This window comes from Magnolia sinica, chromosome 10, assembly GCF_029962835.1.
Source record: "Magnolia sinica isolate HGM2019 chromosome 10, MsV1, whole genome shotgun sequence".
NCBI lineage: Eukaryota > Viridiplantae > Streptophyta > Magnoliopsida > Magnoliales > Magnoliaceae > Magnolia > Magnolia sinica.
This window is the reverse complement of record NC_080582.1, coordinates 56,958,478-56,974,047: the sequence shown is the minus strand read 5'-3', so window position 1 is coordinate 56,974,047 and position 15,570 is coordinate 56,958,478. Positions and strand designations below refer to the sequence as shown.

The 15,570-nt window shown below is 40.8% G+C and overlaps 1 protein-coding gene across 2 annotated transcripts; it reads left to right on the top strand.

The window, feature by feature from the left end:
* Positions 1 to 1,438: 1,438 nt before the first annotated feature.
* LOC131258409 (protein TPR3-like) lies at positions 1,439 to 15,352 on the top strand. Of its 2 annotated transcripts, none has more exons than XM_058259725.1 (26): positions 1,439 to 1,562; positions 1,735 to 1,879; positions 1,969 to 2,148; positions 2,281 to 2,394; positions 2,477 to 2,635; positions 3,070 to 3,247; positions 3,339 to 3,462; positions 3,627 to 3,742; positions 3,861 to 4,026; positions 4,168 to 4,277; positions 4,378 to 4,447; positions 4,548 to 4,621; positions 4,717 to 4,812; positions 4,895 to 4,990; positions 5,135 to 5,262; positions 5,368 to 5,602; positions 5,710 to 5,859; positions 5,936 to 6,025; positions 6,252 to 6,398; positions 10,524 to 10,634; positions 10,734 to 10,913; positions 11,415 to 11,543; positions 11,629 to 11,724; positions 11,820 to 12,008; positions 12,439 to 12,605; positions 14,768 to 15,352. In XM_058259725.1, exons 2-26 carry the CDS (start codon positions 1,800 to 1,802, stop codon positions 14,976 to 14,978), a joined length of 3,396 nt encoding a protein of 1,131 aa, XP_058115708.1. In that variant the 5' UTR covers positions 1,439 to 1,562; positions 1,735 to 1,799; the 3' UTR covers positions 14,979 to 15,352. The 2 variants fall into 2 exon arrangements, with proteins under 2 accessions (XP_058115708.1, XP_058115707.1); XM_058259724.1 differs by having other exon boundaries at positions 5,936 to 6,031.
* Positions 15,353 to 15,570: the final 218 nt, after the last annotated feature.

The window sequence follows — 15,570 nt, the reverse complement described above, 5'->3', positions numbered from 1 at the left end:
TTGAGGGATTGAAAGAGATGAAAAGGTTTAATCTTGAAATTGGCCTAGAGTAATAAATAGATTGGATATAGCATTCCAGGGATATAGCAATCACATGTATCTCAAGACAATCCACCGGTAACACCATCATTACCTAGAAATCCATGCCATCCACCCTAATACCCTTCGATCCACCCGGCCAAACGGCCCTTAGGGTGGAGCTACTGGCATAAGCAGTAGGCAGTTAGCGTCCTTTACGATTGGAGGGAAAGTCTCCATCGATCGGAGAACTTTTTGACATGGACGATGCTTTTGGGCACAGCAAAACAACGGTCTCGATCACCGAACGGTGGGCCCGCTTGTAAGTAATAACCTGACTCAGGACAGTAACCAAAGGTAATTTGCTCAGGATCATACGACTCCTGCGGTGGTGGGAAATGCCCAGGACTCATCCGGCAATTGTGAAAAAGTTGAGACTAACGGTAAATTTATTTGCCACGTTATGTTTCTTTCAAGGCTGTATCATGTCAGCCGAGACTGACTGATCTTCTTACCGTCCATCAACAATCCAAAATGGACAGGCACTCGAATGAACACGTGGGCAAACTAGAGCTACGAGCTCCTCCATGACCTATGTGTTTTATCCATGCCGTCCATTTCTAACCAAGTCCCAGAATGATCTGCCTACGGTCCATTAATAATCCCAAACACGGCTGGACGGGTGGTGACCACGTTTGCTGAGCAGGGCCCTTAGTCGATGGACAGATTCTGAACGACGTTTACTGGAGTTTGACTACTTTCCTATTTCGTTAAACCCCTCCGTTGCAACTATTTTATTGGATAAAGAGTCTTCTCACAGTGACCCACCCGATCGACGGTATGGATCATGTAGGAAACACCCAGGGCACAGTGTCGACGCGCGCCTGACCCAAATGTGTTAGTCGCGATTTACTAAGACTGCCCCGTCTTGTCGTTTCTTCGTCTAGATCTGACGAACCTTTCTCTCTCCATACTCTCCACAGTATCTATAGACGCATGCAGCCAGGAATTCTATTGACTGAACGGATATAAACTCTGATTGAATCGGGACCGTTCAATAATCTCACTTTAACGATACATCATATTCGGATCAATCTGAAAAATAGGTAGTTACTTTATATTAAGATCTTCTACAAGACACACAAACGCTTGGGCCCACTTTTTGAACGGTTTAAATCCAGTCAACTTAAGCAACGTATATAAGTTGTTAGTGCATGTGTATGAACCTCCGTAGTCACTCACAGCATCGAAGTTTTCTCTCTCTTCCTAAGGCGAAAGGACAGCTGTCCACACAAGATTCCGCGCCGATAAACTCGACAAAACGTTGCCGGCCCTAGTAGGCCCCATTGTACTGTACTTATCAAATACTCGTCTTATAACATGATAAGCTATAAGGGACTTATCAATCTAATAAGCGCATGTACTTATCTCTGCTCCATGTCGCGTCTCCCTATAAATGCATCTTCTGCAACCCGCACCTTATTTCTTTTCATCTCCGAAAGAGAGCGAGGGAGAGAGGTGAAAGCGATATCTCCTTCTTCCAGGTAAATCTCAAAACCCTAGCTTCAAATCTCAGCCGTCCGATCTTGTCTTTGATGGCCGGGATCTCTCGATCTCGAACCGGAAACAGGGGTTTTTGTTTGGCCCGGCTCGGATTTCTGCCTTTTCCTATTTTCTACGAAGATCTGAGGCTTTCTGTTGCTGATCTTTCATTAGGGCTCTGAAAACGTCTGTTCCAATCTCTCGCGGGGTGCGGCGACGGCGGCGGTGGCGGGACCGCGATGTCTTCTCTCAGTAGAGAGCTCGTGTTCTTGATCTTACAGTTCCTTGATGAGGAGAAGTTCAAAGAGACCGTTCATAAGTACGATCTTTCTGTAGATGTTTTGATTGGTATAGGAATGCTTTGGCTTCTGTTTTTGCTGAATTCGCTAGGGTTTCTGTTCGGTTCAGGCTCGAGCAGGAATCGGGTTTCTTCTTCAACATGAAATACTTCGAGGATGAGGTTCATAATGGGAATTGGGATGAAGTCGAGCGGTACCTTTCGGGTTTCACCAAAGTCGACGATAATCGCTATTCGATGAAGATCTTCTTCGAAATCCGGAAGCAGAAATACCTCGAGGCGTTGGATAAGTAAAAAAAAATTATGTTTTTTCTTCTAAATTTTATTTGTTTTGTCCTGTTTTCTTTTTTTTTTTTTCCTTGTTGGAACTGGAAATTTTCTTGGTTCGGATTGGACCTAAGTTTTTATGGTCGTCTTTCTAGGCATGACCGTTCAAAGGCAGTGGAGATCTTAGTAAAGGATTTGAAAGTTTTTTCTTCCTTTAATGAAGAATTGTTCAAGGAAATTACGCAGCTTTTGACGTTGGAAAATTTCCGGTATGGGCTTTGTTGTACTCATTGGCTCATACTTATTTCCGGAGAAATACATGGTTTCTTCATTCATTCTTGTGTTGTCTAGGGAAAACGAACAACTTTCAAAGTATGGGGATACGAAGTCTGCAAGGACAATAATGCTAGTTGAGCTCAAGAAGCTGATCGAAGCAAATCCTCTTTTTCGTGACAAATTGCAGTTTCCTAACCTCAAAAGTTCGAGGCTACGAACTCTCATCAATCAGAGGTAATTAGAGTTTTGTCATTGTCTGAAGGGAGGTAGTCATTTCTGCTTGTATAAATGCTATATTTCCTGCCCAAATCATTGGCAAGATAAAGACGGGTTACCTCACGGGTGAACAGATGAAATAATTCTTTGACAGATACGCTCTAGCATATTGGGGCAGCCCCAAACGCATAGCAGAGCAGATTTTAAATGGATATCTGACCAAGAAACAGTTTGGTTGGCATCCAAAACTTAGCTCAAGCTCCTGGTATTATGTCAGTGTATTTCATTCACATGCTATTTGGATTCTATTGAACTGGTGCTTAACTGTGGTCTACTATTTGGTGGGCATCATCTTGTTTGCATTTTGGACAGTAGTAGTCTTGCAATATGCTGCCATGTTGTGCTTCTGAAGGCAGTACGATAAGATTGATTTTGTTACATTTTCTATGCAGTTTGAATTGGCAGCACCAGCTTTGTAAAAACCCAAGGCCCAATCCAGATATTAAAACCCTTTTTGTTGATCATACTTGTGGACAACCAAATGGTGCACGTGCCCCATCACCTGCAAACAATCCACTACTTGGATCCATACCCAAAGCTGGAGGATTTCCTCCATTGGGCGTACATGGGGTAAGTAAGCTATGTTCTTCTGGCTTATAATTAATCATTGTTTCATAGCCCTCTGCTAAATTCTCTTGGAATTTTGTACTGTTGTTTTCAGCCTTTTCAACCTGCACCAGCGCCAGTTCCGGCTCCTCTTGCTGGTTGGATGTCTAATCCGTCTACAGCACCCCATCCTGCGGTTTCTGGAGGAGGTATTGGACTTGGTACTCCTACAAATCCAGGTAATTTAAATTATTCAGTGATACTTGTTATATAACTTTTTGAAATTCTTTTTTTTTTTTTGCTGGTATGAATGGGTTTCATGCGAACATGTAAGTTGCTGTTCTTTGACTCTGGAGTTTTTCTTTTTTAAATTTTTTTTTTTTCCTTCTAATGCGTTTTGTAGCTGCGATTTTGAAGCACCCTCGGACCCCACCAACTAATAACCCTGCTGTGGATTACCCATCCGCGGATTCTGACCATGTATCTAAAAGAACGAGGCCCATTGGCATTTCTGATGAGGTAAATTGGATGGCCTCGTGGGTCTTGAGCTTTTCTAATCGCTGTGTTTTTTTTTTTTTTTTTAAAAGTAAATGTAACTTTTTGATCATTTCAGTTGATATTTATGACCTCTGTGTAGGTAAATCTGCCCGTAAATATATTACCAGTATCCTACTCTGGCCAGAGTCATAGTCAGGGCTTGTACTCACCTGATGACTTGCCAAAGACCGTGGCACGGTTACTGAATCAGGGTTCATCTCCCATGAGCATGGATTTTCATCCCATTCATCAGACTATACTTCTAGGTCAGCTTTTCTAAGCCAGTGTTTTCTTTTATTTCATTTTTTTAAGCTCCACAATGATTTGCTTGAATCAATACCAGTAGTCCATATTGTCTGTTGAGGCTGCAATTCAACTTATAAATCTGGCGTATTGTGTTGCTTTAGTTGGTACAAATGTAGGGGACGTTGCACTGTGGGAAGTTGGTTCGAGGGAGAAATTGGTTCTAAAAAATTTCAAGGTTTGGGATCTTGGAGCATGCTCCATGCCCCTCCAGGTACAGTCCCTTTCTCACCTGATGATAATTTAAGCTGGAGTATTGATGATGCTATACTTTGTTGCAATCTGAAATTTGAACTGATTCCAATGGAAACCAGGCTGCTCTAGTTAAAGATCCTGCTGTGTCTGTTAACCGTATAACATGGAGCCCTGATGGCACTCTATTTGGTAAGCTTTTAATAGAATGAAGACTGGTCATGTATATGACAAAATGCTGTTGAAATGAAGTAAGCGGTTGCTAAATGGTGCCTAATTTTCCATTTTCTAGGAGTTGCATATTCAAGGCACATTGTGCAAATATATTCTTACCATGGTGGTGATGACATACGGCATCACTTGGAAGTATGTATACTGGCTCTGTATTTCTTTAATCTGTTCACACCTGAATGGCTGTTTGCACCTTTTATAGCACCCTTGACATTGCTATTGCTTTCTAGATTGATGCTCATGTAGGTGGTGTCAACGATCTTGCTTTCTCCCACCCCAATAAACAACTATGTGTCATAACCTGTGGAGATGACAAGACCATTAAGGTTGGTTTCCCATGATTGTAGTTAATTATTAAAAAGTAGAGCTAGTTGGAGTTCCCACTACTAAAATATTTTAGTAATTTAGGTGTGGGATGCATCTACTGGTGCCAAACAGTACACTTTTGAAGGCCATGAAGCTCCTGTTTATTCTGTTTGTCCTCATTACAAGGAAAACATCCAGGTAATGATCTTCGATGCCATTTGGTGCTTCTCGTGGTGGTTTAGATGTAATTTGAAAATTCTCATGTTCTTGCAAGCTTCCGGTTACTGTAGATTATGACAAGATGTGACTGTTACAAATGTTTAATATACATTTTTGTTTCAGTTCATCTTTTCAACAGCATTAGACGGAAAGATAAAGGCATGGTTGTATGACAATTTGGGATCCAGAGTTGATTATGATGCTCCAGGTCACTGGTGCACTACAATGGCTTATAGTGCGGATGGTTCAAGGTTGATTGACTCCACTTGTTGCTTCTGTTGTAGTGGAACTTCACTCTTCATTGGTTTTATATTTGCTAATGAAATAAGTTAAAAATTTTCTTCAACTATTTGCAGGCTGTTCTCATGTGGGACCAGTAAAGATGGAGAATCATACATTGTTGAATGGAATGAAAGTGAAGGTGCTGTGAAGAGGACCTATCAAGGGTTCAGAAAACGTTCCTTGGGTGTGGTGCAATTTGATACCACTCGGAATCGGTTTTTGGCTGCTGGTGATGAATTTTTAATCAAATTTTGGGATATGGATAATGTTAACCTTCTGACTACTATTGATGCTGATGGCGGCCTACCAGTAATTTCATTTTACTGTTTGTTTTTTTCTAATTAATTTGTGATCAGGTGAGCTAAAGCAAATGAATCATAAACTAAGTTGCAGATCTTGACCTCTTTGATGTCTAGGCAAGCCCACGTATCCGTTTCAACAAGGAAGGGACATTGTTGGCTGTTTCTGCAAATGACAATGGGTTTAAAATCTTGGCAAATGCAGATGGACTACGGTTACTCCGCACATTTGAAAATCGTTCTTTTGCATCTGAGTCTGTGACTAAGGTAGGCCTAAAATCATTTGATGATGGCTAACATTGATGAAACATGATTTTGCTTAATGTCCTGGTGTTTCTTGCAGCCTCAAGTAAACCCGATGGCAGCTGTTTCTGCTGCAACTAGTACTGGACTTACAGATAGAGGTGCACCTGTAGTTGCCATGGCTGGAATGGTTTGTGTGAGATTTTTTTGTTTGCTCTCCTTTAACTTGCCAAGATATATAACTTTAAGTAGCACTTACACTTATCTTGCCATTTTTTTATATAAAGAAAATCACTATCACAGGTTTATACATTTTCTATAAGTTACTTGTGTACTAGCTTATGTAAAGATCTTTATCACAAGTTTATACGTATTCCGTGAGCCACTTCTGCTAACTTGTGTAATTATTTTGCTAGAATGGCGACGCGAGAAATCTGGTTGATGTAAAACCTAGAATTACTGATGAATCTATTGAAAAATCAAAGATTTGGAAACTCACTGAAATTAATGAACCAGCACAATGCCGATCCCTGAGGCTTCCTGAGAACTTGAGGACAAGCAAGGTGAAGTTTTCTCTGCTATGATTTATATAAAAAGACATCCTTGTCTCATACGATATCTTTTATATATATATATATATATATATATATATATATATATATATATATAATATTTTAGTGTATTCTCTCTCTCTCTCTCTCTCTCAATGTAATTTTTTTTGCTGTTGTGAGTCTGGTGTGGGAAGTGCAGACAATGTGGGAATTGAGTTATATGCATTTGTGCCTTTCAGCAAAGCTCTATGGACAATATACATGCATCCATGTTCTTTCAGGGCTTCTATGTCCATTCATATGTCCACTTGTGTACTTAGTGTTCATATCCATGGTTAGTCTCACATAATTCCTCATGATTAGTATCATTTGTTGCATTCCAGATTTCATATATCATCGTCATCATCTAAGCCTTATCCCAACTAATTGGGGTCAGCTGGACGAATCCTGTCATGCCCATCAGGATTCATGATAAAAGTGGCAAAACTTTCATGCCAGCTGCCAATCTGACTAAATCTTCCTTTATCTGGCCTTGAGACTGGCAATGAGAGCACAAAACTCCCACAGGCGCCATGCAATAGTTACATGGGTTGATTAAAATAAAAGAGTATCAACTACCACGTGCATGCATGTGTAACCGGAAATTTATTAAAATAAGGGAGAACGCATCTTGTCACTCCCTCTTTTGCAGAAGAGAATCAGCTACCTGCTTCACTCGGACAATGGAGACATGTGTTAGTCTTTTAGCAGCTACTTTATTACATTTATTGTAATAATCTTCATAATTGGCTAAGAATGAGTCATATTGATCTATTTGAGTGTGAAGTATGTCCCTGTTCTATATGTACTTAACAAATTATGGAAAAAAATAAAAATAAACCAGAGCTCTTTCCAAATTGCTAGGTCTTATTGGAGTTTTGCATTGAAGATGTAAATGCAATTATATTTTTAGGCCCGCATTGTTTAATTCATTCATCACATGTTAGAATGATCATATGTTCATCACATGTTACATGTTAGAATTATAAATTTTATGTGTGTGTGTGTGTTATTTAAGTCGTTGGAACCAGCTGCCTAATATATATCTATCTTATGCTCATCTTCAATTCATTTTCCTGAGTCTTGGTCAACTTTCTGGTTCCTTATGAGGGGGCACATGCAAGTGTGGATTTATTTCTTGTTTGATCGATAGTCATAACATGAGAGCATCTATCCTAGGGAGGCCATAAATTCCATCTTATTAATTGGAAGGAGGTGCAAAAGCCTCTTTCTAGAGGGTCTTGGAATCTGGTACATTAAGAAGAGGAATTAGGCATTTCTATGCAAGTGGTAGTGGTTTGGGGAAGAGTCGGATACACTATGGAGAAGTGTGATTGGTGGAGTCTATCCTCTAGGGGGATGGTTTCCGGGTCTTGTCATGGATCAAGGGATCGATGGTGTGGAAAGCAATGTTACTACTATGGCCAAGCGTCAAGATAGCATTAGTGGGGACATCTCAAGTAGAGTTGAAGGTATTTGGTACTGGCATTTGGTTGGAAAAGGTGACATATTGTGTTTTTGGAGGGATGCTTGGATGACAAATAAAGCATTTGAATTTTCTAGTTGAGATATATATGAGCTTGCAATAGATGATGAAGAAACATTCCAGGATTCTTATGAGATGATGGAGAAACATTCTAGGATTTGTAAGAGAATAGATTCATCAACTTTTACCTTTCTCTCTCTCTCTCTCTCTCTCTCTCTCTCTCTCTCTCTCCCCATTTGATGGATGGTCCATATCAAAGGAGGCTCCACATGATGGATGGTCCACATCAAAGGCGGGGCTCGCAAGGTGAACGATCCACATTAAAGGTGGGACCCACACAATGGACGGTGCGCGTTAAAGGTGGGTCTCATATTATGGATAACCCACATCAAGGTGAGCCCACAAATTAGTGTTTCCTTTTCTTAAAAAAAAAGGTGAGCCCACATAATAGATTGTCCACATCAAAGGTAGGCCCCTAATAATGAATGGTCTGTATCCAAAGCTGACTCCACATGATGGATGACCCACATTGAAGGTGGAGCCCATACGATGGACGGTCTATATCAAAGGTGGCCTCTACATGAGGGGCGGTGACCCCATATGATGGACAATAACATTGAAGGTGGGCCCACATGATGGACAATAACATTGAAGGTGGGCCCACATGATGGATAACCTGCATCAAGGTGGGCCCCATATAATGGATGGTCCACATCAAAGGTCGGCCCCTAACAATGAATGGCCCACATCTAAGCAGGCCCCACATGATGGATGGCCCACATCAAAGGTGAGGCCCATCATCAAAGGTGAGCCCCACATGATGGACAATTTATTTTGATGGTGGGCCCCACATGATGGATGACCCACATTAAGGTGGGCCTCACATAATGGAAGTTCCACATCAATGGCGCCGATGATGAATCGCCCACATCCAAGGTGGGCCCTGCATAATGGACAGCTCGCATCAAAGGTGGGGCCCACATGATGGATGGTCCACATCAAAGGTGGGCTCTATATGATGGGCAGTGGATGTTAAAGGTGGGCCCACATGATAGATGAATCATATCAAGGTGAACCCCACATGAGGAGCTTCACATTGAAGGTTGGCCCCTAATGATGAATGACCCATATACAAGTTGGGCTCCACTTGATGGATGGTCCACTTCAAAGTTGTGCTTGATTGATGACCCACATCCAAGGTGGGCCCCGCTTGATGGATAGTCCACTTCAAAGTTGGGCCTAATTGAAGACCCACATCCAAGGTGGGCCCCACATGATGGATAGCCCATAGCCTTACAAGTGGATGGTCCACTTTGAAGGTAGGCCCCACACGATGGATGGTTCACATTGAAGACGAGGCCAAGGTGAACTCAACATAATGAACGGTGTACATGATGGACAGTGGATAATAAGGGTGGATCGAACAAATTTGAGGGATAAATACTTATGTAATGTTGAAAACCAAACATACTTTTCTACTTTTTGGCTTATATGTTGTTTACTAAAAATACTTATTTGTTGAATGAGTAAAAACCAAGATAAGTTACTTAAGGCATAAGTAGCTTGTGTAAAGTAACTTACCCTCCAAACACCTTCTAAAAGTAAAATAAAATCGTCAATTTCCAAAAAAAAAAAAAAAAAGAAAAGAAAAGAAAAGGAAAAAAAAAAATGAAAAAATGAAAAAGGGAAAAGGGAAAAGAGGGCTTAGGAAATTATTTTCTTTATCATTTTCACCACCATTTCATATTGCTTCGTTGTCCTGCCCATTCTTAATGTATGAACAATCTATCCATTCTGTGGCCAATCCATCGCAGCCTATAAGCCATCTTTAGTTTGCTAATGATATTATTTTGTTTTGTGAGGCCAGAGAAGCGATAGTAATTAATTTTAGGACTTGATGACTTGGTTTGAGGTAGTTTTAGGGCTTAAAATTAACCTCTCCAAATTAGAAATCATGGGGATTCATCTTCCTCAGGAGGAGGTGTCTAGTTTTGCTAATACTTTTGGAAGCAGAGTGGATTTGTTTCCCTCTTTCTATCTGGGATTGCCTCTGTGTTTGGGTGAACCTGCTATTCATTTGTGGGATAAAAATTGTGGAGAGGAAGCTTAGTCCCCGGAAGAGCAAATTTTTGTCTCTAGGGGTAGGCTGGGCAGACCCTTACTAAATCATCTCCGACCAACCTTCCTCTATACTTCTTGGCTTGTTCAAATGTCCGAAGTGGGTGCTCGATCGGATTGATAAACTCAAAGGGGATTTCATATTGCAAGTGTGTGCCACCAATGGTAAATTCCAACTCGCCCTTGCCATTCAATGGTAAATTCTACCTCCTTAACTGGAGAGATGTTTGTTGCCCCTTCGATGAAGTTACCTTTAAAAAAAACTGTAAGCGAAGCTACGTACAGTGTTCTTACCCTTCAAATAAATAAAGTACAATGTTCTTTTTGAAATAGTATTTCTTCTATGTTCCTCATGAGCTCGGAGTCATCAGGGCCAGTCTAATGGGATGTACTACCTCAGCATGGTCTAATGGGATTCAGCCTATCTCTATAATTACTTTTCCTACATTAAAATGAAGAACAAGTTTCTTATCTCCTCTTTAACTATATTGCAGATATCAAGGTTGATTTACACCAACTCGGGGGTTGCCCTTTTGGCTCTTGCTTCCAATGCCATCCATCTACTTTGGAAATGGCAGCGAAGTGATCGTAATTCAAGTGGCAAGGTAAAAAAGAGTACACGAATGCTCCACTTCCTGCCCAATCTTTGTTTCTTAATTTGGAGAATGTGTTGATGGTTCTATCATAGATGCTTCATTTTGTAGGCAACAGCCAGTGTTCCCCCCCAATTGTGGCAACCGCCAAGTGGCATTTTGATGACCAATGACATAACTGACACAAACCCTGAGGAAGCTGTCCCCTGCTTTGCTTTGTCAAAGAATGATTCCTACGTCATGTCAGCATCAGGAGGAAAAATTTCCCTGTTCAATATGATGACCTTTAAGGTGAGCATTGACGTTTGTACTGGCTGTTAATTGTCGAAAAAGTATAATTTGTTCAAGTTTTTGAACAAGTATACGATAATACCATGTTCGATCGAGAACTTGCTTGATCCAAAAAAAAAAACCAAAAAAATGAACATATGGCCCCCACCTTTTGGTAACCCAAATCATTCATATAGTGGGACCTATTGGTCAATGCATGATACACCAAACTTCCTTCTCTGTTGGAAGATCCCAACTGTCCCTTTTGATCCCCTGTAAACTGTAGACCATTGGTTGTAATGTTCCATTTTCATTAGCTGTCTATGTTTGTCTAATTGAGGAGATACTAGAGCATGGCCAATCAAATGATGGGACCAACCAGACGAATGGTTTAGGTTATTCAAAGGGGTACCATCGTGGTTTAAACAAATTTTTTTTTTCTTAGGCCTTGAATAATACCTCTTAGTGTTTACCATGTATTCAGAAATTTGACCATTCCTGATTTCCATTTAACAAGTGCAGACGATGACAACATTCATGCCACCACCACCTGCAGCAACATTCCTTGCATTCCATCCTCAAGACAACAACATAATTGCTATAGGCATGGATGACTCCTCAATCCAAATATATAATGTCCGTGTTGATGAGGTACAGTACTGTTACTGTTCAAATCACTGGTTGGTTTGGCTATTTAAGATGCAGCAGTTGAAAGATGGCAAAACTCTTCACGCAGGTCAAAAGCAAGCTTAAAGGACACTCGAAAAGAATCACTGGCCTTGCCTTTTCACATGTATTGAATGTGCTGGTGTCATCCGGAGCTGATGCTCAGGTTAATATTAGCCTCTACATCTTTTCCCATATTTGGCCCCTCAAATAAAAATTCTTGTCTCATTATTTCAATGGTTGTTCGTGTTTCTTATGCAGCTTTGTGTATGGGGGACTGACGGATGGGAAAAGCAGAAGAGCAGATTTTTGCAGGTCCCATCTGGTCGGACGCCCACCGCACTTTCAGAAACACGTGTACAGTTTCATCAGGATCAGATACACTTTCTGGCCGTTCATGAGACTCAGATTGCGATATATGAAACAACAAAACTCGAATGTGTAAAGCAGGTATTGGCATATCATAAAAGCTAGTGTTGTAGATGTATAAATGCTTACTTGCAAAATCCTATCTGCAAACTCCAAACAGAAGCACCCACCCCTGCAAGATCTATCAGGCTAACTCCATGGTGAATGTGCCAAAGACCAAGCTCAGGACGTCCACTCATAAATGCGGCACACATGTACATGAATGTTGACCATTATCCTTTTCTTAACTGTCCACTTTGCGCACACAAACTGCCAGCCTGATGACTGATGAGTGAAGAGTCCAGGTTTATGGACTTTGTTGAGCCAACCTGATGAAGGGCCCATACATAGAACACTTGAACCATGTTCGCATGTGGGGAGTTGTGTCAGGCATTTGCAGATGGGTGCTTACAAGGAGGCATGTCTTGAGCATAGTTTTCAGCCTGCTGATCATCAACTGCTTTCTCTATAGTGGGTCCCACGGGAATCTTCTGCACCAATCTCCCATGCTACATTCTCATGTGACAGCCAGTTAGTATATGCTAGCTTTCTGGATGCAAATGTGTGCGTGTTTACCGCTGCAAATCTCAGGCTCCGCTGTCGGATTAATCCAACTGCATATCTTCCAGCTAACATCAGGTATTCTCATTGTCCAAAATGATCTAAGCTGAAATACATGCATTGCTTGCTTGTCTAGGGCCAAACTGTGATGGCGGCAAGCCTGTTTTCTAGTCCAGTTATGACTGTCTTCTTTATCAGCGTTGTTAATAACTTAATAGTTGCAGCATCCGTAAAGATCTCTGTGGCATTAATTTTGTTTTAAATAATCTTTCTTTTTTCTTTTACCATAAAAATTTCTATACCAATTCCTTCCACAAGTAGTTGTGTATTCTGGTCCTTTATTTCTTTTGTTTTGCCATCTGTTCTCTTGCTGTTTTTACTGGGTATCATAGTTAGGGCTGGCAATGTTCAAGGCTGGGGCTGGTTCCAATCCGGATTTTGAACTGGCAAGGCCAGGATAGTTGGTTGAGGCCTAAATATTGACTTTGCCTGGCACATGCCTGGTCCATTGCCGGCTCTAATCGCCTGTTATAAACCAAAAAACATTGGGACATAAACAAGCCTGTAAAACCTCTTATTTGGGGCTGGCATTGGTCAGGCCTGGGGCTGGTTCCAGTCCGGATTTTGAACTAGCAAGGCCAGGACAGTTGGTTAAGGCCTAAATATCGACTTTGCCTGGCACAGGCCTGGCCCATTGCCAGCCCTAATCGTCTGTTATAAAACCAAAAAGCATTGGGACATAAACGAGCCTCTAAAACCTCATATATTTGAAATTCTTCAAAACATTAAACAGTTTTTATTTTGTTTTTATTTTTTTAACATTAAAACATTAAACAGTTCAAACCATCGTTTTAAATATTGTTCGATGCAACTGTATTGGTTTCGGTGGGACCTGGTATAAGGCTGATACCTGTACAAAAAAGGGGGGGCTGAATCGGTCCCGACTTGTCCAGACTTGGGACGACTCACACTGTGACTCAAGCCAAGTTGATGTGGTCAGCCAAACCAATAAAAAATTAATAGGGAGAATGTCAGGCCACCTGCTAGACAGTTGGATCTCATAGTATCATACACCTGTTATGCTTGTGCGTGGTATTCGCATGGGTTTAGAAGCCTTGCAATAATAATAATAATAATAATAATAATTTAAAAATAAAATAAAATAAAAGGTGAGAGGAGAGAGCTTTCATGCATTGCATTCTTACTATCTAACCAAAGTGGGATATATGTCACTCACCTTTTCAGTTCCCAATGAAATGTCCCTTGCCTACTTCCCAAGCTTTTGTTGGAATACATCCTAACATATTGCAATAGGATATGCTGGATCTATAGCGGTTGGATCTGGGATCATGTTCGGTGATCCAAACTGTTTATAAAATAGGCCTCACCTTCGATTGAGAATAACTAATAATGAAACTCACCACCTATAGTACATAAATTTGACTATATAATAATCTTCCATTAAATATGGACCGTCTCTTTGACCCTTGCTTAATAAGCCATAGATTCTGATGCATAGGATTTTCCATTCGTGAAGATTTTTGAGGAAGCCACCTTCATGGTTGTATTTTGTCAACCAAACAGTTTGGATCACTGAAAATGACCCCCATATCAATGGCTATATTCCCGACATATCCTATCGCAATATGTGCAGATTTAGTCTAGAAAACGCCAAACGGGATGTGCCCCTTGCTCCCTCCTTTTTTCACCTACCAATATGGGAGATAGGGAGAAATAGGAAGTCACCTCTCTCACCACCCCCATCATAAGATGCATGCAGACAGTGCACGCTGATGATTGTTCAACTGTACACATGCCACAACTGTACATTTATCCAGAACATGCAAATCATTGACACAACCATGGATGGAACACAACCAAAAAATTGTGTAGAGAAGATAATATTAACCATCTGATTTACATCTTTCTTTCTTTTCTTTTCATTTTTTATTTTATAAATTTCCTGATTTTAAGCTATTTTTATCATTTTTAATTTTTTTTTAAAGTTTTTGGGTGACTCGTCCTACATCAAATGAGTCAATATCATTTTTCTTTCTTTCTTTCTTTCTTCTTCTTCAATTTTTTTTGGGGCAACTTGTACTGTATCAGATGAGTCGTATCAATTCAATATGACTCGTTCCGATACTAAGATAAGTCTCGATCTGAAACCGAGTTAAAATCCTTGGTTCAAACCATACCACATGTTGAAGCTGATATCTACTTATCCTTCTATGCTGCAGCTCAACTGTGTACCCCCTCGTGATCGCGGCACATCCATCAGAACCCAATCAGTTTGCTGTGGGGCTAACAGATGGTGGGGTCCATGTTTTGGAGCCACTGGAATCAGAGGGAAAATGGGGCGTGCCCCCACCTGCAGAGAATGGGTCAGCCAGCAGCATGCCTACACCAGCTGTGACTGGAGCATTGTGTTCAGATCAACCCCAAAGGTGACAGAAAGCTGCACTCGCCAACAAGTCTTTGCTTTCAGCTTAGCCCCTCCACTACTTAAAGAAGTGGCAAACATGTGTAAGTGTTGCAACCTGCCTTTGGCTGCAATATTTGTTGGATGTGCTTCTTTTTGCCCTCGTTTTTTTTTTTTTAATGGTTAAATGCTTGCAGTGGAGGGGTTTGGAATATATATATATATATATGATTTCATTTGAGAGCAGATGTAGAAATGTAGCTTAGGCTTTTAACTCATTATATTATTATAACATGTGAGATATAGCAGGTAACCCAACATGCAAGCTTTGGTATTCCATTGTTATTTACAGATTATTGTCTCTGATGTTAATATACTACTATGCTGGTGAATTTGGGTCTGATGCTGGGAATAGTGTCCGCTGCTTCTGGCCGTCTGTTTCAAGGACTTGTGCTGTCAACTTGCTGGACCTGTGTTACTGTAGACCGATCTTGTCCTACCTATTGGGCTGGATGGGCCATTCAAACCTTTGTTTTTGGACTCTGTTTAGGTTTTGTTTGGGTGTATGACAAAACCATAAAGAACAGTATTTCATGGTGGTTGAGAGGGTGATTACTATTT